At 37.3% G+C, this 27,790-nt stretch overlaps 1 protein-coding gene across 3 annotated transcripts in view; it reads right to left on the bottom strand.

Annotated features, from left to right (window-relative positions):
* NKAIN3 (sodium/potassium transporting ATPase interacting 3) overlaps nt 1-27,790 on the bottom strand; it is a 334,914-nt gene that overhangs the window by 75,840 nt on the left and 231,284 nt on the right. For all 3 annotated transcript variants that reach the window (XM_036379103.2, XM_036379101.2, XM_036379102.2), the window contains exon 4: nt 12,467-12,664. In XM_036379103.2, the coding sequence (XP_036234996.1) occupies nt 12,467-12,664 (198 nt within the window). The remainder of the gene's footprint in view (nt 1-12,466; nt 12,665-27,790) is intronic.

The raw sequence follows: 27,790 nt of genomic DNA, 5'->3' as shown, positions 1-27,790 counted from the left end.
TCTGCAATGCACACTGAGTGTGTTGTCAGCATGAGGATGTCCTGCTAATATAAGTATGACTGATACAGAAAGCAGAGCATTGGAGGGGAATGGCAAATTGCTCTTTCTAGGACTTTCATAATCCATTTTAGCTGCCAGTGGAAAGATGAGGAGATTAAAAATATTCTGAAGTCTTTTGTGCTTTTTTCCTTGGTATCTAATGACTTCAAACATATTGTAATTAGATAAGATTGCTAGGGAGAGTTATAGAAGTACTATTGTTAATGATATATCATATAATATTAATATAATTGCACATTGTACCATATCAATACAATTTTATATTAATATTCTAGCTTGCATTAGAAAAAAATTCCATGGTTAAAAAAAGTAGACTCTGGTATATTCTCTGGTATAACAAGCCCAGATTAAAGTATCATCTTTACATCACTATGTAGGATATGCACAAGAAAATAAAAAAGCTAAGGCAAAGAAAATCTTATAATAGGAATATTTCTCAAGATAATCACTAATTTTTAAAATTATTTCTATTAAATTTTCTGCTTGTAAGGACCTGTCCCATTTTATCTATTGATAAATTGTACCACTTGTTAAAGCTTGGTAGCATGAGGCTGATATGGTCCACATTACCAGTGAACAAGACAGCCCAGATAACAAGAATGATTTTTGAAGACTGAAATGAGTTTAAATGAGGCTGCAGTTTCAGCCCACAAATGAGCATGCTCTAAAAATAACAAATGGAGCACAGATAGTTTTCTTTCTTTATAGTTGGGTTTTGGTCAAGAATCACATTGATGGTTCATTTTCTGCTAGCATAGGCAGTAAACTCACTGCCTTCCACAATAAAGGGGAGGTTCAGAATGGGTGCTGAACTTGGTAGGTGCCCCTCCCTGCCCGTGGCAGGTAAGAGGGAACTAGGTGCCCTCTAAAGTCCCTTCCAACCCAAACCATTCTATGACTCCAAAAACCTAAGAACCAACGACCCTGTGTAGGGACCGTGGGATATGACATATACATAGTCCCAGACACTGTCCTGAATTTTGGGTGGGAAAAGGAATTTTGAAGTATGTGTACTGGGGAAGCTGAAGTAAATTGCCATACTTGTGTGCTTTTTTTTTTTTTCCTTAAGAAGTAATCCTCTTCTCTATTTGAAAGTTTAAGGAAAAGTTAGTTTCTAAAGTAAGTTAGGTGGTCTGGGGTAGCTGTTATTGCTAATTAGGCCTAAGACCCTTTTCAGGCAAAACAAAATAAGCACATGCAAAAGAAGAGAGAAATCAACACCAGAGCCAAAAAAATTGCAACTGCGCCTTCTAGCATAGCCTCTTATGTGTGAGATCAGTAGTGGGTAATGCCAGCATGGCATGGATTTCTGTAACTCACTGCCACTCTTGGTCATTTGTATCCATAACAAAACATGTAGCTAATTGATTTCAGCTGCCTAAAGCAATGAGAGAGTCATGGCAGGGAAGGAAAATATGTCTCTTTTCATAGTTAAACCAAATCTCACTGAGAAAGTGGTAGAGAAAATAAGAAAAAGTGGAGAAGTAAAGGAAGTGCAAAGCTTGCAGTCCAGTTGTGTTCTAGACTCAGCTCCTCTTTGGGCAGGTTTGGAGAGAGCATCTTTATGTGAGGTTACAGGTAGAATCATAGTCCCAGGAAGAGGAAAGGGAGAAGAAGTAATAACGAAACACTTGGGTCTTTCCAGTTCACTCCTGCTTGCCAAGGTAAAAATCAGTATCAAGGGAGGGAAGCTTGGCAATTCCTGGCCATTAGTGGTAAGAGATACCAAGATGAACTTTGTAAGAAAAACCTCCAGGCATTGACGAGGATATTTCAAATACCCACAAGACGTCACTCTTGAAAACTCTTTCTGGGAATCAGCATATTACTTGAATAAGCCATCAAGGTGGTGTCTGGTATAATTGACCAGGATGTAACTTTAGTTTTCTGTGTTGATCTTTATATTTTAATTTACTATTAAAAGATAATATTTTTATATTATGCATGTATGTGTGTGAAGATATCAGGTACGTTATAAACTAAATAACAAGATAAAAAAAAATTAAATAACTCATACATAAAAATGGAAACGATCATGTTCTTTTAAGAGGCTGTTTAATTGCCTATCACTTTTTACTGTCATTCGCAATGATTATCAATTAATCTACATAGCATTAATTTACATAGGAGGTAATGAAAAGTTAAGCTAGAAAGTTTCACATCACTGAGAATGATTTCTTGAAAAATCTTTACTTATAGTGTAGATTCAGACAGATCCAGCAGATGTATTTCACCACACCTGATTTATTCAATTATCATTTTCAGACTAACATCAGCATTATGGAACAACACTCTTATTCATCTTTCTTTTCCTTCCCTGGGGACAATTGTTTCAACTTAAGCCTTCTACATGGGTGAAAAGAAATGAAATTTGCTTCTCAGGCTTCTACTTTAACATGATTCTGTCCTTTCGGAACAGTTACTGACATCACATAAAAACTTACAAACTGAAAGTAATTTACATCAGTCTCCCTTTCAAGACCTCTAAAAATCTTACCAATTTAACTCATAAACAAAACACAGCAAAGAAATGCCTCAAGCATCCATTTCACTCAGTGTCTACCTATTCTGAACCTTCAGAGTACACAAAAATCCTTATAGTTACTTATTCCTGGACATACCCTCACACAAACTGTCCTTCTCATCGGTGTTTGTTGCTTTTCTTTTGATGGCAAGTCTCGCTTCTTTTGTTTTATACAGGTGTATTAAAAGTGTCTAACTTGGGCAAGTTAGACCATCACTGAAAAATTTAAACTTAAAAAAAGGCAAATTCACTAGGTAACTCTATGTAACTTACTAATGTAATATTGTAAAGCATCATTTCTTAGGTTTTTATCAACATGCATCTTGCCTGCACTCATGTAAAAACTTCTTATTAATCTCTCTGAGTATATTGCAGTGGCACCCAAACTCTGCTCCCTGGTACCTTGTCTATAATCCCTCCCCACTCTCCTTCCTCCATATGGAGCTATTCACACCCCTAATCTGTGAATGAGGAGTGTTGTGGCAGCCATCTCCTTTGGCAGGCTCAGAAGCAGCAGAACTATGCCTACATCACCACTGCAGCTGAGTGCCTTTTCCTACACAATGTGTCCAAGGATTTTGCATGAACTGGGCTCTTTCCATGCCCAGGACCTTCCACGGGAGAGCTGAGAGGAGATAAATGTTTATGGCAAAGGATGGAACAGTCCCTTAACAAGTCCACCATGTCCTGTAGTCAATGGGTCACCAACATGGGTGCAACAGGGGAAAGCACATCCTGAGCTAGACCTCACGCTGCTGGTGGGATTCCCTGCTCTGCTTTGAAGAATAAAAAGGAAACAGTTACAGTTTTAACAGTTTCTATAATACTAGATAGAAAACAAGGAATGGTCACAAGATGAGCAGATTTATTACAGAATTTGGGCAAGAAGACTTAGCTACAAAAGCTATGAGAGCAATATTTGCAGAGAACAGGGCTTTTAAAACTTACTCTCCACTGCAATCTTCCCGTATCAAAATCTATTTTCCTAGAAAACCTCATCTGTCTTTCTGTGCATAGCTCTGAGAGTGTAGTGGTTTTGGTTTGCCAATTTGAGATTTTGCAGCCAATGCACCAATTAATGTGATGGGTTCAATGTTGGCTGAATGTTATTCATTCTAGATACTGTAGGGCAGCAGACAGAAGTGGGATTACAGGGAGGACACCATGCTTGATATGGTGAAGAAGCTCTCAGCAGCTCCTCTCAGAAAAAAAAAATCACTTCTGTGGGTGGCTCCAATGGAAAACCAGCACAGAGAGCAAGTGGTTCCATGAGCACATATGCACCTTGACTTCCTTCCTCAGTGAAAATCAAATAATTTCCTCAAATCTTGAGGAGTATGGGTTGCTTCATTGCTTGTTTAGTGAAATCCTTCCCCTGGTATCTCCTATTTCCCTAGGAAAAAACAGAGAGCATTGTAAATCACTGGAGACCGCATTTGAGAAAAGAATTCTTTCTGCAGTCCAGTCACATTCAGGCAACAAATTTCAGTGGAAGAGCTAGGCAGTGGATTTAGCACATGATTAAAAGAAAAATGTCCTGTCGGTGAAAGCTCACACAGAGATGGGTTTTAATCAGTGGATATTTTTCCCCCATATAAGAAAGTCTGGGCACATGGGTATCAACTACAATATGCAGAAAGAATCATGCTGCTGAGCAAGAGTGAGCACACATTTATTGGTGTTAGGCTCAGGGAGACTGCAGTGGGAGGGTCACCTCTGGTTTGCCCATGTCTTTTACACTACATGTGCAGGCTAAGGAAAATAGTAAAACATCTTTACTTCAAATCATATCTGCATGTAAAAATCAGTTAGAGAACTGTGTACTTCGGAAATTAAAAAACACAACCACACAACCAAACCAAACCAAAAAAATCCAGCAAAGTCAAGCCTATCCAGAGCCGTCAGTCACCACGTGAACTCTTAGCCTAGAGAAGAAGATAATTTCCTTGGTTGGTTTATCAACTTCACAGCTGGAGCAAATCTGATGCAGCAAAGCTCTTTGCACTGAATTGCAGCTTGGCAGAAAGGCACAAATTTTATTCCACCTTCCAAGAAAACTATCATGGCCTGATTCCCACAGACAGCTGAAAGCTGGTGAGTTTCCTGAGAGGCATGAAGACAAATATCTTAGGAAACAATGTGCTCTGGCCTTTGGAATTTCCAGGATCTTTGGTGTCCCAGTAGCTCATCTAAGAGTTAAAGGCTTCCAATGATATAGTCAAGAAAATATCCCTAAAGTTCAAAGCAAATACTGCTTTCACTTTTCTTAATGAAAATGTTTGATTTATGTGTTCTCTAAAAAAAGGTTTGGACTGGCAATCTCTGTTACACTTTTCACTTTATTCTCTCACAATTTCCAAATGCCTGGTGAAACATTCAGCATTCTGCTCAGCTCTAAAGATAGCATGTAGGCATACAAGTTTGCTGAGGCACTTTAACCTGTCTTTACCTCCTTCACCACCTCTCCTGCTTATTTGCAGAGGTACTCACTTGTATTGGAATCAATAATCACCATGTTTACTGTGCACTGGGCTGCTGCAGTTCCCTGCTCAGTGCTAGTTCAGGTTAACTTCAGAAATGAAGTCCAATGAAGGAAACTAATCAAAATGAAAGTATCTATCTGAGAATTGCAGTAACAAAGTTGCAGACATTTAGTCTATGGCCGTGTTTCTACCATGGGTGTGGCAATTATGGGAAGAGGTTGAAGGAGGGAAACCAACTATTTTCCAAATCTCCTATTTACTTCCAGTTCTTCTGCACAACTTGCACTAAAATATTAACGAGCTCCATAAAAATTAAAATAAACAATCGAGTTTCATTTTTACTATAAATTCTTTTGTGTAAATAAAAGTATTTCAGAATTCCTGTGCAGAATTTCACTAGCATTTTTGACAATTCAAAAATTGTCACAGTAATTTTCAATGTTGTGTAAAATGGCAAGCACCTCTATATCAAATACTAGAAAATATGTAGAACAATTAAGTTCTCACGTAGATTGACTGTCAAGGTGAGGGCACTTATATATTGCTAATACTTGAACTGTTGTCTGCTATTCCCTCAGTCTCAGCCAGCTCTGGTGCAGAAGTTGGCCAAAATTTTTTGAAAAATCCTTATCATAATAGTTAACAAATGAAAATGCAAGTAGCTATAATATCATGGTTTTCATTTCCTTTTAAATGAACTGCTTAAAAAAGCAGACATCCCTGGATTGACAACTGAGATGAAAAACCACAGATTTATCTTGATCCTGTCTCACATAGCTGCTTTATTGACCCAGACTGGTAATTAGACAAATATACTTGTGTATTTTACTATCTACACACTGCCATGTGTAGATAGTAAAATACACAAGTATATTTGTCTAATTACCATTATATAATAATGTCTAACTAAATTTAGCAGAAAGGATAAGGCCTTTCAAGAATGTTAGTGCAGATACGGTCTCTCACTATTTTTCTTTCTCTTGGTTATCCTTTTTTAATGCCAAAGGTTTGTAAATGGCAAAGGTGAAATGGGCTGCATGCACCCCTGAACCAATATCACAAACAGTGGAGGAATTGCACAAGGCATAGATTATGATACAAACACAATGACACAACTACAACAAAGCATTGGAGGTAAAGTCAAATTTGCACAAGCCTCTGTAGCCTCTTTGCAGTCTGTTTCAGAGGTTGACAACTCCTCTGTAATATTGCCCAGGCTGAAAAAATTCTTCTGATTTTCAATAATCTGGTGATCTCACTAAACTTACTAATAAATCAGTGAGAAGCCAACAGCACCATAACTGTCTATTCACATGGTCAAGACACAAGTGCTCCTGTAAAATAAACCATATTTTTGGGTTTATTGTTGTTGTGATGATGATGATTATGATGATGGCTGTGATGAAGAACAGGCACATCTTTCATACCCTTTTCTGAAGAAGTTTTGCTCTGCAGACAATGAAAAAATTAATTTCCACACCACTTTGCAAATTATTATGAAAAAGAAGACAAACTTCAAAACAAAAAATGTGGAAAGGGTGCAAACTAAACTGAAAGAAAATACATAATACCTTGAGGACAACTACATTTTACTCATATAATTCCTGTACCTCATAACTCTAAATTACCTCATGCTTTTTTATCACATGTGAATATTGACTGGCTTTCTGAATCAATCCCATGTCACTCAAGAAAATGGAACGAGAGCAAGGAACCTGCCTGAGCACTGGTGTCAGCCCCTACAGGGATTTTCTTTAGGGAACACCATACCTGCTATTCTTCCTGCGTTCTTTTCTGTCCAATTATAAAAATAGTAGGGCCATAACTAATGGGAAAAAGTGGCTGCTGCAATGCCCCAGAGGAGCCACATTATATATTGATATCATTAAACCTTTTGTTACGTTTAAATAAATATGAACGAAACTGCAGCTCTGGCTGACTGAAGGCAAGGGCAAAAGCTGCTTTGCAACCTCTTTTGGAGCAATTCCTGGAGCTTTCCCAATGGCACAGAGCAGGTCATCTAAACATCAGGAATAGAGGAAGAGCCATCCAAATCAACCCAAAAAGCATTCAAATTTATGGGTCAGTAGTAAAAGCTTGATCAATGACCTGAAATACATAAAGCCACTCCAGCACTGACCATGATTATAGTGTCTGTAGCTCATAGTCACAGTGTTCCCCTTGATTAATTATTTACACAAGACTCATAACCTCCATTTTAATGTCTGTTGTGCTAAATATCTTTTTAAATTAAATTCTATTTTTCTCTGCTGATGATGAAAAAAAAACGTTTAGGTCTACCAAATATCATAATTAATTCTTATGTTATACAATCAACATTTGGCAGATTCTTTGAAGACAGCAAGGCAGAAATAATTCACAAAGCAAGAGAATTGCATGGAGTCAGTATGGGGCACTGAATGGTGACAGATATTCAGAAATTAAGTCAGATCCTTGCTTATCATTTCCCTATGGCTGTGATGCTTGTGCATACTGGAGAGAAGAAGAGAGATTAAGAACATCAGAGAACTGTGAGGAAAAAGTAAAAGGAATAGAGTCCTCAAAAACAAGAGGATGCAATGACCTTTACAACACAAATGATTTTATTATTATGAATAATAATAATAACTCAAAATACTTGTAATCATACCCGGTTAATTAAAGCAGGATAACCTTGCAAATGTATGGATGACAAGACTAAGAATACTAATAAGTAAATTTTTAAAAGTGTTTAGCATCAATTTATATCAATAATTATGAATCTTTTGGGCAGGTAGGGACCATTTTTATAGAAAATGAAGAAAGAGCTTGGGCTGTATAGGGCAGACTACTGCCATCAGATGAAGGGAGGTGATCCTGCCCCTCTGCTCAGCACTGCTGTGGCCTCACCTGCAGCCAGGTCCAGGTCTTGAATGGAGGGGGCAATGAGGATGGAGCCAGACTCTTCTCAGTGATGCCCAGCCCCAGGACCAGGGGCAATGGGTACAAACTGGAACACAGGGGGTTCCCTCTGAACACCAGAAAACACTTTTTCAGTGTGAGGGTTATCAAGCCAAGGCACAGGTTGCTCAGGGAGATTGTGGAGTCTCTCTCCTTGGAGATATTCAGAAGCTGTTTGTTCACAGTCCTGGGGAGGCTGCTCTAGGTGCACCCACCTAAGTATGAGGGGGGTTGGATCAGATGACCTCCAGAGGGCCCTTCCCACCCCATCCCCTCTGTGTGATTTTTTGATACAGAGATTGCAGTTTTTCTACTAGTGGTAGACATTTTACTGAGCATTCAGACACTGTTTGAAGTTGTTTTAGGAGCCTGCTGCCTCTTAGGGAAAGCATTCAACATTTATAAATTCATGAGTTGAAAGAAGCATGGGGAATGCATTTTTTTGGGACGTACACTTTAGCAGATGGTGACTCTGCTCACAGTGACCACAGTATCCAGTTCCCAATTTGGCTACCAGGAGTGCTTTTTCTGATATTTCTGATATTACAACTTCATTATATTCTGTAGAAAGTAATGTATTTTTCTATTTTAATGTATGTTTTGTGCTTGGCAGTGTATGTGATAAGCTCTCCACCACTGATAACTTTACCTTAAACAGATATGCTCACTGCTTTTTACTTCACTATGGAAAAATTTCAGTTTTGTAATCTCCCTGTATTACATATTTGTCTGAATTTATACATGACTTTGCAAGAGAGGGTTTGTTTTTTTTTTTTTTTTTTTTTTTTTTTTTGTGGTTGTTCCTCCTCTGTAGGTCCAGCAGGCAGCCTGAGGGTTACAATAATTGACACTCATGAGAGGCAGCAGATGGACCCCCACAAAGTAAACCAAAAGCTTCCTTCAAAATATCCTGAATTTGCATCAACATGCCAAAGAGCTTGCATGTTTTTAGGCTTAGGGTTTTCACTTTCTTTGCTTCCCCCCATCTTTCAGTAGTCTGGATTTTAGGTTATCCTTCTATACCTTCACGAGAATGGGAGGAAAAGTAACTTCACCTTGTCCAATGCAGCATTGAATGAAGGTAATGTCTCCTGGCCCAGAAATATCTAGTTGTGTCAGCCCATTGCTCTGCCAAAATTTTTTAATTTTGCTTCCTCAGCACTGATGAAGTCATGTGGCTGCTAATTCCAGAGTTAGCACTGTGAACCCTGGCTTGGGGCTTCCTGCTGCACTGTGCTAATGTCATGTTAGGCTCTGGGTCTAATACAAATCTCTCTGCAATAACTTGGAGAACTTTTTAAGGTTCAGGCTGTTGAAGCCAGTGTGTACCTGTCATTTAATACTCTCAGTGTGCATTAACTATTTCCAAATAACAACAAAATTGTATGAAGTGTCTTTCTCAAAGATGCTAAGCTGTCACCATTTTGACTGTATTATTAATTTGTTCCCTGAAAATTGAGGTTTCTGTAATGATGATCTGCCTTGCATTTTAAAGGTGTTGTGCAGAAGAATTTATTAATCAAAATAATATATATTATGCCCTACAGCAAATAAATATAGATTTTAAATACAAAATTAACTATAATTATTCTTTACTATTAATTGCATCCAATTCTCTCATACTTCTCTTGATTCTCCCTCAATTTAAAGAAATGTTTAACATCTTCAACTACCAATTACCTACATAGGCACCCAGAATCAGGATGAGATACAAAGTTACTGGTTCATCAATAAAAATATATTTTTAGAAACAACTATAAAGCAGATATAAACATAGCTTTACTGTGTTAAAATTTAATAAATAGCTGTTAAACCTATTTCCTGAAGCACGGTTTAATGTAGTTGCAGCTGCAGCATTCTCTGCATATAAAACTCATTATATCAGTTAAAAAAAAAGTCACCTTTCAAAAATGCTGCTAGTGAGTTATATATCTCAACAGGTATCCAATACTTACCCCTCAGAGGCGTTTCTTCTTTCAGAGGTTCTAATTCCCTACCAATTCCCTACTAATTCCCTATGCAAGTGTTTGTATTCCCAGTCATTTGGACAAAGCTTAGCATGATAAAATGATTTGTTATGCCAATGAAGTTTTTTTACACTGTAAAATGGTTTGTTACACTACTATTGCTACATGAAATGTTATGAAAATTTAGTAGGTAGTAAGGTCCAAAAATGAATAGTCTGCTTTTGGGACTAGCTAGCAGGAAAAGGTAAAAAAGAATTATCTCATGATCTACATACAGTTCCCCAGTCCTTTGAAAAGACAACCAAAATGACCTTTTAACTAAAAACTGAAATTGGTACTCCAATTTGGAAAAGAAGTTATGCATCCAAAATGGATGGGAATTTCCTCAAGTCAGTAATATTCAGAAAATGGAAGGAAACAGCAAATTATTTGATTATCCAGTTGGTGACTTCCGTATTGTGGCATGGTACATGAAATGAGCCTAAATTACAATTCAGAATGGAAACTGAAGTACAGATTCATGGTATGTTAATCACAACATGTCACAGATGGTGTAGCAAGAGAGTAAAACTGGAGGAAAACTTTAGTTTTCATACAGGACTTTAATTTTAGCACTGTTTATATTAATCAAAGCACTATCTGAAATAGAAAACTATTTAATTCACAGTCATGCCTCATAAGTTCCTGGCATATTTTAAATTTCGAATTTAATCAAAATTTTGAATTTTTATTTAATCCAGCACAGCAATCAGTCAGTTCTTTAGAAAGGGAAGGCCAGTTACACCTTAAAATTTATAATTATTACAGAATTTCTGTATTTTTAAATTTAGTATTTTTTGGTTTGTATATATTAATTGTGTTTACTCTAATATTCACATTTGTATTCCTGCCATTTGACAGAACTGTACTGCACTGATAAGTGCAGAGAACACTTCCTGTGATCAATAACCAGCTGTATTTGAAAATAATTTCAAAAAATAATTTTAGATTTAAAAATAATTTTAAATTAACCAGTGAGATTTATTCCACAGATGCCTTTTACTTTCCAAGTGGTAGTATAAACCAGATTGTTAGTAAAACAGCTTGAGGTACTGAACAGACCATAAATTTGCATCCCTTCTGGCTGCTCAGACCAGGTAGCTCACCCGATTAGCAGGCGTGGATTGCAGACTGCACCTCTTGTCCCACTGTCTAACACCAGGCCCCTGGTGGCCTGGTTAGGACCATCAGCCATGAGTATTTATGTTCTCAAAATAGGTCTGGGTATCTGGGGTGATGGATCCTCTGTGCAACCACTTAGAGTCAGCCAGTTGCACTGCACTACACCCAGCTATGAAGAGAAAGAGCTACCACTTGTAGGAGATCACACACAGCTCATGCCAAACAACCTGGTAACCACAAGCAGAAGCAGCCAAGAGGAAAAACTGTGGCCAAGACTGGGCTGTTGCTCCCAAAGCATCTGATGGAGTCCCAGCACTTCCCTGCCCTGCAGGCTTTATACAATTTCTTGTAATTGCATTTTTTGACTGGTGTTGCAAAAAATGTGGACAATGGAGGTAGAGTGTTCTGATAATGCAGAGTTCAAGGAGAGAAAAAATAACATGGCTAAATATGAACACATACTTTAATTCCTCATGTTTTTTTGACCTTTTTTCAAGGATCAATCCATATCTCAGTCTGGGAAGAAACTTAGCTATGTATAATGCAAAATACATTTACAATCAGGGCTGAATAAACGGCATCATTGACTGTGAACTACGGAAAGGTTTAGGTCAATTAATTTTGGGCAAATATGCTTTGTTTTACTCTACATCTCAATGAACGAGAGCCAAGGACTCAAGTTAATTTCCACTTATCCCAACTGTGGCCAGAATGGGTATTAGGCCTGTACAGAGCTTGAAGAGATATAAGGAAAGAAAGGAGCAGTGCACATTTTAATAATGTGTATATAATTCTCTAATTCAAAACACAATTAAAAATCTCTGCTTTCACAGACATATTTTATGAAAAATCCTTTTGCTAGGATTTTTCTCCTGAGAAGCTGAGAGACTTCAGAAATGAAATTTAAACAATAACTATCTGCTGCTGTGGAATGCAACAGGTGCATCCTTGATTGGTCTCATGTGGTTGTTTTTAATTAATGGCAAATCACAATCCAGCCGTCTCGGACTCTCTGGTCAGTCACAAGATTTTATTATCATTCCATTCCTTTCCTTTCTAGCCGTCTGATGAAATCCTTTCTCTATTCTTTAGTATAATTTTAATATATCATTTTCTTTTAATAGAATATATATCATAAAAAAATAAATCAGCCTTCTGAAACATGGAGTCAAAATTCTCATCTCTTCCCTCATACTGGGACCCTTGCAAACACCACCACACTCTGCAGCCATCCGTCACCCAGTACACCCCCTTTCCAGGACATGCAACAAGAACAGGGCATGTGTGAAAGGACCGATGGAATCCCAGTAGGAGAAGAACCGTGAACTTACAGAGAGGAGTATTTGGATAGCGCTGTGAATGACCTCTAGGTACTGGAAATCAATCATGCAGCCTGTCACAGAGACGTAGGAGTAATCCTCCAGGATGCCGGGGGAAGAAGGACGCACCACCCTTCGTATGCAGCCGGGCCCGTGCTCCCGCCACCAGGAGCGGTGCATGGAGATGTTAAAGGTCATGAGATCCGTTTCCTGGGAGGGGAAAAAGCATGAACACATTTGAGTTTCCATATTTAAGGTAAAGAAAGGGGAAATAAAAGAACTTTTCTATCATAAGGGTAATGAGGTAATTATCCTTAATCCTCACCCCAGTAATTCTAGCACGAAAGTAGAATGTTAAAGTGGAGAGAGGAAATGGCAAATATTCATTGATTATTTTGCAATTGTGCACAGGAACTTCTGCCTGGTATAAGAACCATCCTACAGGTACTGTACAAACACATGTTCCCTTGGACTTATCACCTGAAAAGCAATTTTAATGTTACTTTATTAGAATGTCACTTAAGGACTCTTCTTTTTTTTTTTTTTTAAACAGACAATAGAACCAGATTTACCCCATGGCACTGGAGACAACCTAAATGAAATTTACATAATCATTGATGATTTCCATCACTTGATTCAAATGAGATGTCTCCAGCCAAGAACCCTGCTCTCTTTTCCTCCCTCTGCCCTCATGCAGATTACAAACTTCTCATCTTAGAGTGAGGACCTACATTTGTGAACTGATGTGGGTTTGAAATAAAAGCAGTAAGTTCTCAAATCGTCTTCCAGATCAGATGTTAAACCTACCCAGATGAGTACTGGTTGCACTGTAACCCACACAGGATGTATAATGCCTGTGCATTTTAGTAAACATCATACCACTTCCACGTGGAGCAGTGAAAACGGCAAACCTACTAATGTACTAAAGATTTTCTAAGAGATAACCTATGAAGTACAAGCAGGAAAATTCATTTGAATTAACAAAACATTTGTTTATTCAGGTCACGTAAAAAAAAAAACACATGTATTAAAAATAAAATGCACTCAAGTTGAATGAATGACATTTAAATGCAAAAAACACCCAAGCCTCCTCACTGGATATAAATGAGAGTTGAGTTATACTGATACTTTAAATAGTTAATTCAGATTTATGTTCTCATGTTTCCCATTCTGAACTCCCAGTAAAAAATGTCTGCAAAATTGTCAGCCATATGTCCACAAAATACCCCTGCCTTGCATACATGACAGTTTGTGAGCACTGCCATGACACCAATTTGCCCTTTGCATCCTACAAATATGTCCTGTCTGTGGCCATTTACTTCTACCCTGACCAAAGGGAAATTCAGTCTAGACTCCAGTTGCAGAAGTAGTTAATTTGTTATTTTCCTTTGTTAATTGCCTTTATTCTGGCCACACCTGAAAATTAACATGGGAATTAAATCCTGCCATCCTCACTATATCCTGGTTATCAGTAAGAAATCTGCCTTTGTGATCTGCTGGTTTTTTCTCCACCACTTCTCTACCCTTTAAATACAGAGTTGTTAGATTTCTAAATGCATTATTTCGAGCTGATGAGGCATTTGTCTTTTAACTTTGCACGTCAATCCTTGATACTGGTTCAGAAAATTTTCAGCTGCAACATGAAAACAGCTTGTGAAATAAGAAGCTGACAAACAACACAGTTTAATGAAAATATAATCATAGAGTCACAGGAAATAGTCAGGGAGGGCTTTCTTTGTACAACAATGCCAGAGATTGCACAGTGTTATCAAGTGCTTTTACAGACTGTCAACTCAAAAAATGCCAGTTGTCAAGCAGCACACACACATTCAATCTAACCTAGCTCAGAAAGCCTTTGCTAAGAAGGAATATGGATTGGTGGGTTAGTGTGTATCAGATATTGTGAGGTAACACTTTGTTATCACAACTGTGGGAATAAGTTGTGATGCCCATGGTGTTGGTGTCACAGCTTCCTTTGCTCTTGAAGGTTTATTTATCCTTTATTGTTTTTTGTCTTTATGTTTTCAAAATTATAGTCTGTTACAGTATTCATACTTGGCTAGTTCACAATCAATGACAAAATTCATGGTTTTTGTCTTTATGTTTTTAAAATTATAGTCTGTGACAGTATTCATACTTGGCTGGTTCACAGCCAATGACAAAATTCCATAGGGAAACAGCTTGATAAATTTTGCCAACACGTGTAAAATGTAACATTTTGCATATGAATATTAGAAACATAAAGTCTTCCATTTCTGGAATACTGTTATGTGTGGCTCTTGGGGTGATTAAAAAAAAATTGCTTACATGACGGTCATGTTCACATTTTGAGGCTGCTGGTGATTCAGGTAAAAAGGAAACAGAAAAAAAACCAACCAAACAAACCAGCCAACCAAAAAAACAAATCAACTAAAAAGTCATCACAGCACTTGCTACCTTTTTAAAAATAAATTCTCATTCAGAAATTCTGGATAAAGTCTAAAAGAGGAGATTTTCATAATTACTTTTCACTTTGTGTATTCCATCCTGATCTCTCAAAGCAGGTAAAAGCAGATAATGATGGCCCAGCAAGGATCAGTTTTAGAAATGCGAACAAAACCACTTGGTGCATTAGCTTGACCTCTGAAATATCACTTCACAAAATGGCAGCCATAAGCCATTCAAGCTGATAAATGTTAAGCTGCTAATCAATAAAAGAAAGCCTGACAACAGAAAAATCAATTTTTACTTTTTTTTTTTAGCAGCTGAAACACTTCTCACTAACTACTTGGAGATTCTTAATCCGTAAAGTGAGTCAAATGCAACAAACATTTAAAACATTAACCTTTGTCTTTATAGTCATTTACAGAACCATAGAAAATTCAAAGACTCTTTGCTGGGATGTACAGGTTTTAAATATCAGTGAACTCCTGACGATGTTTTGGTATTTGTAAATTCACAGCTTGGAAACTGAGTATGCTGGAAAAGCTGCTGTCCAAGTAGCTTATTTTCAGTTCTATGTTAGATGAAAGTTAAGATTTTTCAGAAAGTATGAGCAGATGCCTAAAGTTTTTCAATAGATCATTTACTATCTTCCAATTTTTCATATTTAAAAAAAAATTGTATAAAATGTTTAATCATCAGTGACAATTCAGATGCTTATTTCTTAGGAAAAAAATGCTGCTGCTTCAAAGCAAGAGACTCAATTTCAGGCTCTGTACAAGGGAAACCAAGTTGTCCTTCTAACTAACCCAGCTGGGATTCATTTAAAAGTTGAAATTTCTATCATAAATGTAAAATTGCTCTTTTCTGAGCATGTATCTTGACTTTAATACCATACATCAGCAGATAAACTATACTTCCTCAGCTGATAACCTCTCAGACACCATGAACAGAGACTGGGCAGAACACAGGTAACAGGTATTCCTGGTAAATTGTGAGACTTAGGAAAGTGACACAGGAAAGTGAAATCCCATCTCTACTCCTCCCTTCTTTAGTCAGCATTAAAGCAATACTCCAATTTGTGGTAAGAAGTTTGCTCCTGAGTATAGGATCAGCCCTATAATCATACTTTACTGATGTAGAGTCCCAATTCACTGTCTACAGCATTTTAAGCCTTTAAACTATATATAGGATTTGTGTTGGCTGTCAGCCCAAGGATTAATTTTGATTATTATTGGAAATCATTGCTATGGCAGATACATTCTTTTAAGGTGAGATGTAATCCCTGTGAATCTGAGTAATGCTGTTTCCAAGTGCTTGGGGATAATGTTTGATTTTGTTATGTCTGCTTAAATACTACATTTGGTTTCAAGTGGATATTTTCTATTGGGCAGAGCTTTGAGCAACCTGTTCTAGTGAAAGATGTCCCTGCCCCTAGCAGGGAGGTTTGGTCTAGATTATCTTTGAAGGTGCCTTCTGATCCAAAGCATTCTATTAATTTTTTTTATTCACTTTTTAGGTGGTGAATCTAGGTAAAATTCAACAAATTATAGCATAAGATGGCTTTTTTTGAAACTACAAAGTAATAAGATGTATGATGTTCCTTTCATTTATTTGTGTAAAATTTACACACAGTATCTATAACAACACAAAAAATTAATGAGAAATTAGGACTACCTAAAATCACTACTTTTAAGGAAAACAAAAAGAAGGCACTGAAAATCCAGGGAGAAAACCCAATGCACCAAGATTGCCTTGCATACCAAACAAATATTATGCTATGACATGATTACCACCACACCTATTTGTTCTTTCAGTGTATGCTTTTGCTTTATGACATGTTATTTTCTATTTCTTTCACTCCTTGCTGGCACTTAAAAATACACTCTTAGGAAAAGTATAACAAAAACAGTGCTTTGAGCAGGATGGAAGAAAATACCTTTTTTCTTCAGAAATCATCAGTCAACACTTGAAATTTTATAGACAAGTGAAAGAGCATGAAGGCCTGGCAAAACATAATGTTAGAGATCTTGACTTTGTTGTTGCTTGTGTGGTACCTAGCCCTTCCTAACCCTTTTTATTTTATTGATACATACTATATTGCTTATTATAAATGGACATTAGGTTGAGGCATTAAATATTCCCATTCCATTTCCTAAGTGTAACAAGATGCTCTGTTCTGACTTGCTACACATATTTTGTCTAAGCAGAAAGGAGAAAAGATTTTCAGTCAAACATTTGTTCAACAGGTAATAAAAGTTTATATGCATAATGCTAGAAAAGGAATAGCACATTTCCTTGCAATTCCCTAGACCCAATTATGTTTGTAATTAAGATGCAGGGTTCTTGGCAGGGACAAGGGACACACACATTCCTTAATATCTAATCTCAAGGAGACCTTAATCCTCATTAGATACAAATGATGTGTCCCAGCATTAGAGTGGATTTCATTAATTGTGCAAGTACTTGGAAACATGACCATCAGCTATTAGCCAAAGACCCCCACTGGCAGCATCACCTTCCTGCTTTTACTTGAAACAACAGGTTCTGATTCCAGCTTGCTCTGTGTGTGACCAGTTACATTCCATCTCCTCTCACTGCTGCTGAACGAACAGTTTTGAAGGCTTGGGCAGACAATACTGAAGAAGACTGAGGCCATTTCCCATTTCCAAATGGGGAATTTTGCATCACTAGCTCCCACATTGTCTTTATTGGTATGACAATTTTTGAATCTTGACTAATTTTTTTCCTGCTGGTTTTTAATTTAAACTCTTGTCTCAATGTTACACTGATGGCTTTTACCTATTCCATGAGCTAGAGGTTGAAGGTTGCCCACTCAATAATTATGGTAGCCCACTCAGCTGCTAATGGGATAGGACAATGAACCATGCTGATTCCAGGCTGCTCAAGATATAACACATTCAGCATCTTCACCTCATCCTGAGCACTCTGAAGAATAAATGACATGAAGAACATTCTTAAATTGAAGCTTATGGGTAAACTCTATTGGGGCTCTTCATCTGTCTGCACTGGATGTCAGACAAGACATAGTAAATTGATCTCTGTGCTAGCAATGCACACTAAACCAGAGCAATCAGGTGATACACTTAACTTTATTACTACTAAAAGAGAAAATGCACAGTATCAAAATCTTCAGACATAGACAATGAGGTAAGTCCAGCATCATGGGCTGAGAATGGTTAAAAGAGGTACAGAGGCAAAGTAATTTTTGGTTGGTGTGATTAGAGGCTCATGGTTCCCACTGACAGAGATTAGTTCACAGACTGGCATCAGACCATGACTACAGAGAAAGATCGCCATTTTAAGCCTAATTTTTTTTCCCCAAATCTGTCTACACTACAATACTTTTTAACCATTTGCCGATAGGCTACCCTCCACATCTACAATCCTCCAAAAAATATGAGTTAAGCTTACCAAGTACTACCTTCTCCTTCTTTTACTACTTTTATTCCTTCAACTGTGGAGAGTGTTGCCAGATTTTATTTTTTACAAATGAACATAATAATTTTGGAAAATTTATTCGGAAATTAGGCAGATGATCTACCTATATTATAAAAAGTTTCCTTGCATTGCTTTACTTACTACATGCTCAGGGATCTGAGTACTCTTTTGCAAAGCAAGCAATTGTAAAATTAGATTTATCAAATTTACTAGAAAAGTGGAATGGAGTGGAATGTCTTTAGAAAGCCAGAAGGCAAGAAGTCAACAACAGAAGCATACTGCTGTCTTCCTCATACAGTCTTAGTATCAGTTGCAAGAAGAAATTATGAGAACATGCAAGGGGCTGTTTTTGAAGCTTGTTGCCCCTGAGGACGAGCTCCGATCTTTGGCAATATTCAGATCCATGCTCAAATCCCAGCTCAACCTCCTGTTTGTGGCAGTGTGTCTGTCTGAGAAACAGCCCAGAGAGGTAACAGACTATGGCAGGAAAAAGCCTCAACACACAAGGAAAAAGCGGCTTTTTGAGATGGGGGGATTGGATCAATACGAGTCTTACCTACTACTTGTCACAGGAAATTCAACATGAACACAAACAAGTTACAACTGCCCAGAAAAGCTGTTGTGCTTCAGTGGAGTCCTTGACATGTGATTAAGCTGAACATTTAGTTTGAAAATTGCTCTCACCTATTACCTCTGATGATCCAGAGCTATGACAGAACACAGATTTGGAGTGATGCCAAACTCTGAGCACTGCTTGAGTTTTGAAGACTGAGAATATGACAAGGGTTTGTACAAAGCCAAAGGTTTGTGCAGATTGGTGTGTCCCTCACTCAAGCCATGCCTGATTTTGACTGAAATGAAGAGGCAAGGCAGGACTGAACTGTAACATAGTGAAGAATTAGAAATATCTTTGGCAAGCCATGTACAGTGACCTATACCAATGATGTAGGAAAATATCTCAGGCCAGATAGATGGGAAAGGTTAAAAAGGCTCGAAACATCTCTGTGAAAAAAAAATGGGTGAACAGTATAATATGGGCCATAAAAAAATCTGCCCAAAATGTTTATAAACTACAAGCATTTGAAAAAGGAGTTTATAACATAAAACAATTTCAAGGCTCAGCAAGACATTTTAGCTTTGTTGTTGCTGTTGCTCGTTTTCAGCAAAATTGCTGAGATCCCTATGGAGTCATTCATACATTTGAAATATCACAAAATTAAAATTTGATGCCTCAAAAATAAGCTGCCACAATGCTTAAAGAAAACTCTTTCCCACACTATCTTATAAAATTTACAATATTTCTTATTAAATTATTCTTATTATTTTTCTTATTTAATATTTCTCATTAAAGCAGACAGGACCAGACTCACGTGCCTGAGTACCTCACTGTGTTTATAGTCTCTAAATATTCAAGAAATACACTTCTTAAAGAAACGGAGAAGACTCTTGCAGTGTTGATGGGAACTGGATCTTTCTACAGTTAAAATGGAGAGGTCTGGCCTGGGCCGGTCATACTAAAAGTACTAATTCTTTATAGCACTTTTTGGTGTGCTATGGACACCCAAATATTACAAACCTTGCATGGAGTTTTAGTTTGAATGTCACAATGAAATGCATGGAAATAGAGGACACAGTTTGTGCCAAAACCCCAAAACCCAACATAATCCCATATGAGGAACAGATGCAATGTAGCCTCTAGCTAAAACAGGATTTAACTTCGTTACTATCCAAATAACCATATTTTGTTCACAGTGGTTGTGAACAAAGACAAAGCATGAGGATAAATGCATGATTAAGAATATAATGTTGTAACAATAGTACAGTTAATTTATAGTATTTCCCTTCCTTTCTGGTGGGTTCTGTGTTTTGTCTGTCCATCTCAACTATAGGAATACAATAACATCTCTTGCTATGCAAGGAGATAAATTCTATGCTGGAAATACACACACAAGAGCCTGAGTCCTAAATTTAAAGGTTTATCCCAGACTCTGATGACAGTAAAATGCACTATAAAAAGACTTTAAAAAACTCCCTCAAAAGTTAAAATCTCTGACAAGAAAAATAACTCACTGTTTTAAGACTAGCCAGAAAGCTCCTACCTGCACCCAGGAACATTTTTAAAGATTAAAAGGCCAGTTTAAGCAACTGCTGTTGTGTTCTCTGCTTTGCTTGTTCAAAGCAATGCAATTGCTCATGATATTGCCAGCTCTTCTTTTATGACAAGTCTGGTCATGCTCAGCATTTTTGCTAAAGCCTTTATTCCCAAGGACATGAAATTACAGTAAGAAGTTTGTCTTGTGAGAAAGTGAGCTGAACAGGAAAATCTCAAAACTCAAGAGCTCTGCTCTAGGCACTTCCACTCTGTGCTGTAATTTGCACTCTTTGCTGTTTTCCTTAAAGCTGGGTCCAGGAGTTTAGAAGGGAGGCTTCTGTGTCACAAATTCAGATCACAGCTATCCAGGGCATCACCTGCCATAGTCTCCCATCTTGGACAAACATGGATACTCAGGTATAGGAAAGGGTCAACTTTTTTTAATGTTTCAACAAAGGCAATGACCCAAGTGCACCCTAATAGCTTAAAAGAGGCAATAAGGAATATCATTATATAAATCAAACTCCATCATTGATGGAAATCTTGTAAGAAGATCCATATATTTGGTTTTCTGTGTGTGTTCAAAGGGCAATGAGAAAGATGTGCTAACTCACTCCATCTTTTGAATGAACTCTCATTGCATAAGACTGTCTGCCACAACAGACTGCCAAGAAGTGTGAGTACACACTACCAGAAGCTCTTCTGAAGACTCAGAATGCAAAATGAGACAAGAAGCAATAAGCAGCAGAAGTTATTGAGCTGAGAGGGGTCTGTTTTCTTACTTGCTTTCATTTCAAAGAAGCACAAGATGCTCTCAGAAAAATACCTTTCCTCATGACCTTTTGTTTCTTCTCTGAGATAAAGAGTCATTATATTTTTGCCAGTCCCTCAATTTTTGTGGTGCTGTTTGCCAATGACCTTGGCTTTAGCAGAGCAATCCTTTAATCACAGGCTTCATTTGCATTCTGCTGAAGCAATGACAGTCTCGAAAAAGAATTTGATAGCATTTTTTTTAAACAGCAAAGACAGTCCCTAAAGAAACTTTCAGGTCAGATGATGAAACTTGAAATCCTCCCTTTCCCAGTAGAAGGGAAGTACCTATGACTACAGAAAAGAGAATCTGCAGCAGCAGAATTCAGTTAATACAATTCATTTAATCATTTTACATTTACTACAGGCATTAGTCCACATTTTAGGTTCTTTGAAACATTTTCTACATTTATGTAAATATCTAAATATATGCATATAGTTTATTTTATTTATGTATATGCAGTATGCATATATTTATATAGTCATATTTAGCTGTACAAATTAATGACTCAACAGGTTTTCCCATGAACAAATGCCAACTGTGGTTAAAGGCAACATTACCAATCTACTTCAGCACTGCATTTTCCCCTGATCTTAATCAGATTAATTTAATTTGCAGCTTAATCCACCTGCAAACCTCAATAACTCTCACAGACATTCACACAAAAGAGAGATTTTTTTATTTGTTCTCTCAGGAATTTTCATGCTTTCAGAGAACTCTTTCAGAAACAAGGATCCTTTTTTCTCTGTCATCACCTTTCTATGGGTAAGTCTATAACCATAATAATCAAATTTCTCAAATTCTTTTGACAAGATTAATCAAAAGTATTTGACAGTGTCCAGTAACTTTTGGACAATTTCAAGTTTTCCATTGCCAAAGAAAATCAAACTTAATTTTTATTTTTTCTTTTTTTTAATATTGAATAAATTTCTCACAGAAACTACTTTAATCAATGCAGTTGACTATGATCCCCAGAAACATATTTTTAATTAAAGAGCCAACTATAAAAGTCTCTATTAATAACAAGTCTAGGTGGATTACTTAATGGTCCTTTAACAGATGTTCTATAAATCTGGTCACTTTAAGAGATGCATAAAGTCTCAGAGAAGCCTAATGATCCATTCACTCCTTAACGTCACAGACTTATCTGCAATCCTTCATCATGAAAGTTTTAATATATTCTCCTGTAATAAATAAGAACAAAATGAGACCACAACAAAGATATAAGACCATATTAATATTTGAAATTGTTTAGTTTCACTCTCAATTTTGAAATAATACTAACAGACAAAGAGAAGAAAGATGAACATTTTTTAGATAGACTGATAGACTTGTGAATGATAGGAGGACACAACAGCAAAAGGACAAATAATATTAACATCAGTTTTCATATTTACTGAAACCAACATCAAGACTACTATAAGACATTCCTCAAACACACACCTATATGTGTGTGTATATATATATATGTATGTTTATATGTATATATAAAGAATTTCCAGTTTGCCTGAGGGGAAAAAAGAATCAAAATATTGTCAATACCAGGCATTTTTTCTGCAAACTGATGAGTATCTACAAATTCCAATACATTTTGGAAATCATTAAAGTTTGCTATATATAATAGTAATTACTAGTACCACTAGAATTTTCTCTTTTTAGGTGTTTCTGGTTTTAAAACTGGTTTTAGGAGCAGTTATAAAGGATGTCAGTGTGACTACAGGAGAAAGCTGAAAGCCTGCGAAACCTACAAAGCTGCAGAGTTGATTTGACAAGCCTGCATGTGCATTATTTAATTTCAACAAGCATCTAATTAACATAAGGGATCTACATATATTTGCTGGATTAAGGCCAGCAAGAAAAGCAATAAGAAGTACATAAGAGGTAAAGGACAAGAAAGATATGAACATGTGGGCATATTTTTATAGGCCCAATTGGGTATTTCTTGGAGATAATACAGAATTTCTTTTCAGTGTAGCATGTCCTGTATAGGGTTGTGTAGCACACTGAGGCATAGAGGAAGGTTTTCTTGAACAAATGTGGCATGTTTTGCTGTAAAACTCTAGTGAAGTCTATGAAAGCTCTCCAGAGGTAACTGTAGTGGATTTTAGAATTTGAGGTGCAACTGTTGCTGGTTTCAGAATATGTCTTTATATGTGAACTTCCCTTCCAGTCTCTGGGCAAGGAATATGGAGAGAGTAAATGCTTTTCACATTCACTTTATTCTTCATATGTAGCCAGCTAATATCTATGTGCTTGTGCTGGTTTTGAATTGGATAAAGTTAATTTTCTTCAGAGTAGCTGGTGTGGGGCTTTGTTTAGGATTTGTGCTGAAAAGAGTGTTGATTACACAGGAATGTTTTTGTCATTGCTGAGCAGTGCAAGTCCAGTTGTTTTCTGCTGCTCACCCCTCTCCAGCAGTGAGCAGGCTGGGGCTGGAGCTGGAAGGGGACACACTCAGAGCAGCTGAGGCTGCTGCAGTGCTGCCTGGAGCAACTAAGCTCCATGACGGTGCTAAATAGAAAAGAGAAAGACAAATTCAGTGCTAAACCTGTCCTGGGGAGATGTTAGATAGGAGAAAGCAGGGAAATCTAAAGATGTGGAGATATTAAGGAGGATGGGAGAAAGTTTCCTGCCCTTTGATTGCTCCCTGGCTCTTTAGAATTTCCCACTGCTGCTCCTCCACTAATTACCACTTCTCAGAGCCACAGACTGTGCAAGAGTTTTGCTTCTTAAAGCTCTGCTGAGGCTGAGAGGATGAGAGGGGATGGCTCAGCTTTAATTGTGTGCTGGGTGGGCACAGGCTGTGGGCATCAAAGCACTGGCAGCTCAGGTGAAGGTGTCTGTGGGGAAGAACAGAAGTCAGCCCTGCCCAGGAATGCTGCCTGAGTGTTGTGCATTTGGATATTGTCTAACAAGGGCAGGGATCAGGAAACACAATGGAAAATTCTCACCAAATGCCAGCCCCTCTTGGTACTCTTAGGTAATGCTCATATCTTCAACATCTAAAGCACTGCAAGTCTTAACACCCACACACTTGGTTTTAAAAGCAAATTGCACAGCAGTGATTTGTTCAATCAGCCACTGGTAATGCTGAGCCTCAGGACTTCAGACAGCTTCGGATTGGATCCCTTTAAACATAACTGTGGGACAGGGAAGCACACACACCATGAAACCAGAGGGTTGGAGATGAGAGCACAGCTACAGAGGCTCAACCTAGAAAACAGATACACCTTCACTGTCCTCCACTGACCTTTCCTGCTTGGCATCAAAATAGATTTTGCCAGCTTGATATGTCCTTTTTAAAAATACAACTACTCATGCAAACACACAGAGGGCATTAAAGCATTCATACACTGTAACCAGGCAGGTGTTTGCACAGCTGGCAGAATGCTGTGGGGGGAGAGCACTTAGCTTTGCAAGTTGGAAAACAAGGTACACACAGGCACACATCTGAACTTGGCAATCCTTTTAAAAGCTGTAGCTGTTGTTTATGATTTTTTTTCCCTTTCTAACAAGAAAAGTAAATATTATACAGTAAAAACTTAGGAACTGAACATAAAAGCAAAATATTGAAATACAAAAACATCCCACCCCACCCCCCAAAAAAATGCCTGAATGTTCACATTGTTCTGTTGAATTTTAAATGCATTTGAAATGAAGCAATTTTTCAGCTGAAAATGCACTTCCAAAGTAAAAGTACTATAACCCAGTAATTAAGAGATCATATGTCTCAAAGTTTTTCTCTGAACAGGCTGGCTTTGTAGAAAACACCTTTTTTCTCAGAGAGCAAACAATTTGTTTTCTCAGAAATAAAAGCCATAAAAGCTGACAAACTTTATATAGGAATGTGTCAAATAAATTATTTGGAGTTCTCTTAGCAAAACAAAAAGGAGGAAACATCTCCAAACAAAGAGGTTTGCTTACAGTCACTTTAAATGCTGTCAAAGATGATTCTTTGGACAATCTTTAATCTCTAAGAGCTCTTCTTGTGTGGATTGTACTAACTCATGAATGAAAAAAAATTACAGAATCCTTACAGAACAAAAATTTCCTATTAATACAGTATCAGGAAATCATAGAGAAGTAAATCACACACTGTGACAGCCAAAGCCTGGTCACAGAGAGGTACTTTTTCAGCTAAATTATTATAATTATCATGACTTCCACCACCATAGAAACAATTAATCATGTTATAAGGGCATTTTAACCACCCTTCTTATTGTGCTACAGTATGGAGAATAAACCATAACAAGATGAGGAGGCTTTGTAACTCACAGGCATAATAATGACCAGTTGTGACCATACCATTTCAATAATTGATTTGAACTAAATTTAACCCCTAACTCTTGTAGTGGCATTGCTGTTTAGCCCAAGCCTTTACTGCCTGTAAACTATAAGAGTAAATGGCATTTGCATAGTAGATTAGAACTGGCCATTCACTGAAGGCATGACTGAAGAATTCTTCTGCACATGGTACTTACAGACACTTTTTAAGGAAATGAGAAAGCCTGTTTCATCTGTACCTAACAGCTTCACCAGCAATCTACTGAATTCTGATAGTGATGTGTCAAGTTTCTGGAAATACTAAAAAAAATGACCAGAGCTCACGTGCAGAGGAACTCAACATCAAACACATATTGTGCAGATGTGCTGCGTGTGCAAGGTCAACTCAATGTTTGGAGTCATTCATAGTGGAAAATGTTGGACTTATCTTGAATGGCCAATACTCACAAGTGTATAAAAAAATCAGATATGCTTTTTAGTCTCACCCTACCTTGTTTTCATTTTGTTTCCTAAAGAAAGAACTCTCACAGCATCTCAGTACACACCAATTTCTGCCTCTCCGTCCTTTGGGGCATCTTAGCAGCTATGCAAGTGTATCACATATACTAACTTAACCTCAAGATTTCATTAAAAGAAGAAATCAGAAAGAGAATAAGAACCCTAGGGAAAGTTTGTCTTTTTCTGGTAACAGAGAAATCATAAGAGAGATTGATGTCAATGCACAAGTATAAAATGAGGCACAATTACTTCTGCAGCTCCTACAGCCACTTACAGTACACATTTGCTGGGATTTCAACAATGTTAAAATTGAATGTTTTTAAGCAATGAAATTATTACTTTTTTGGGAGAACGGCCACAAGAAATTGTGAATTGTTATCAAATTATCAAAATATATTATGTACCCTTTAAAAGCAAAAAGAAATTTTAAAAAAAGCTTTTAAAAAATGGCATGGAGAGGCATAGGCTGATACATTCAGGCAGGATGTTTAGGGGCTGGACGTAGAAGAGTCTGTTAGAGCAAGCAAAGCTGAAACAAAACATACAGATTGTATCAGGTGAGAGGTTCAAAATCCTGAAAACTGCTCATGGTTGACCCAAGACCATGAGAAGAAGTACATCTTCCTGGCAGGCCCTGGTTATTGCAATAAGGATAAGCAGCCGAAGAGCATGTTGCCACTGAGTTTTATGGGAACAAAAGAATGTCGGAAGACTGAGCTGAAGAAGAATCCCAAAAATGGTTAGAGATAGGTTGTACTGAAAAGTTACAAGGGAGCTTCTCAGGTCTCAGCTTCTTTGTATGTATTCCCAACCAAGAAGGATTGGTAGTTCCTATTTCCCTTTTTGATACCTTAAGACACATGGAAAAAGAAATAGAAGTCCAATCTAGAGTTTGGAAGGAAACATAGTCAGAAAAAAAAAAAAGAAAGGCTGTAAATAGACAATCAGACAAAAACAGGTGATCTAATGAAGACAGTAGAGGAAGCTAGGAAACTCACTCCCAAACCTGTAAACAATACTTGCTATTCTAAAGAGTATATGACTTCAATTTAAATAAGAAAGTGGAAAAAAAAAAAACAAAGAAAAAACAGTAGAAGTAAAACCAAGAAGCTGTAGGTTGGAGAAGCGGAGAAGTATAAAGCAAAGTCTTAAAAAAGTCTGAAAAATAATCCACCAGGTTCTGGACTGTCTTGATCATGGGGAACTGATGAATGAGAAAAGAGAGAATATATACAAGAAAGCAGAAGTGCTTAGGATTTATCTAGTTGAGCTCTACTTAACAGCAAACACCCTTTCCTGCCCAGTTTGAAGCAGGGAAGTCATCAGAAGAGAGTTTCCAGTTTAACTCTTGTAATATTCACTTTCAGTATAATTTCTCTCGATTCCTACCATGACTTTTACATCAAACCACATGTATTATCCTAAAGAAGCCATCTGGGTCTTCTGTGTCATTATATTTTTTAGATTTATGTCTTGTTCTAGCTGTTAATGAGCAATTATGAATAATTTATTCTTCATTGTTCTATTTTCATAAAACAGGGTTTTTTTGCATATTTTCATCTGTACATAAAACAGCTGCAAAAATTACATAAATCTGGTGAAATGCTGGTCTACTGAAACGAACATATGTTTCTCTGTTGATTCCACTGGGGCTGAAATTTAACCCCAGATACATTACTTTTGCTTCCACCTCTGCCTAAATTTTCCAGATACTATACTGACACTTTGTCCTTGTCTTCCAGACCCTTCTCATTCCCAACTCAGATGC

This window comes from Molothrus ater, chromosome 1, assembly GCF_012460135.2.
Source record: "Molothrus ater isolate BHLD 08-10-18 breed brown headed cowbird chromosome 1, BPBGC_Mater_1.1, whole genome shotgun sequence".
In the NCBI taxonomy this organism is placed as follows: domain Eukaryota; kingdom Metazoa; phylum Chordata; class Aves; order Passeriformes; family Icteridae; genus Molothrus; species Molothrus ater.
This window is presented reverse-complemented; position numbering and strand designations above follow the sequence as displayed.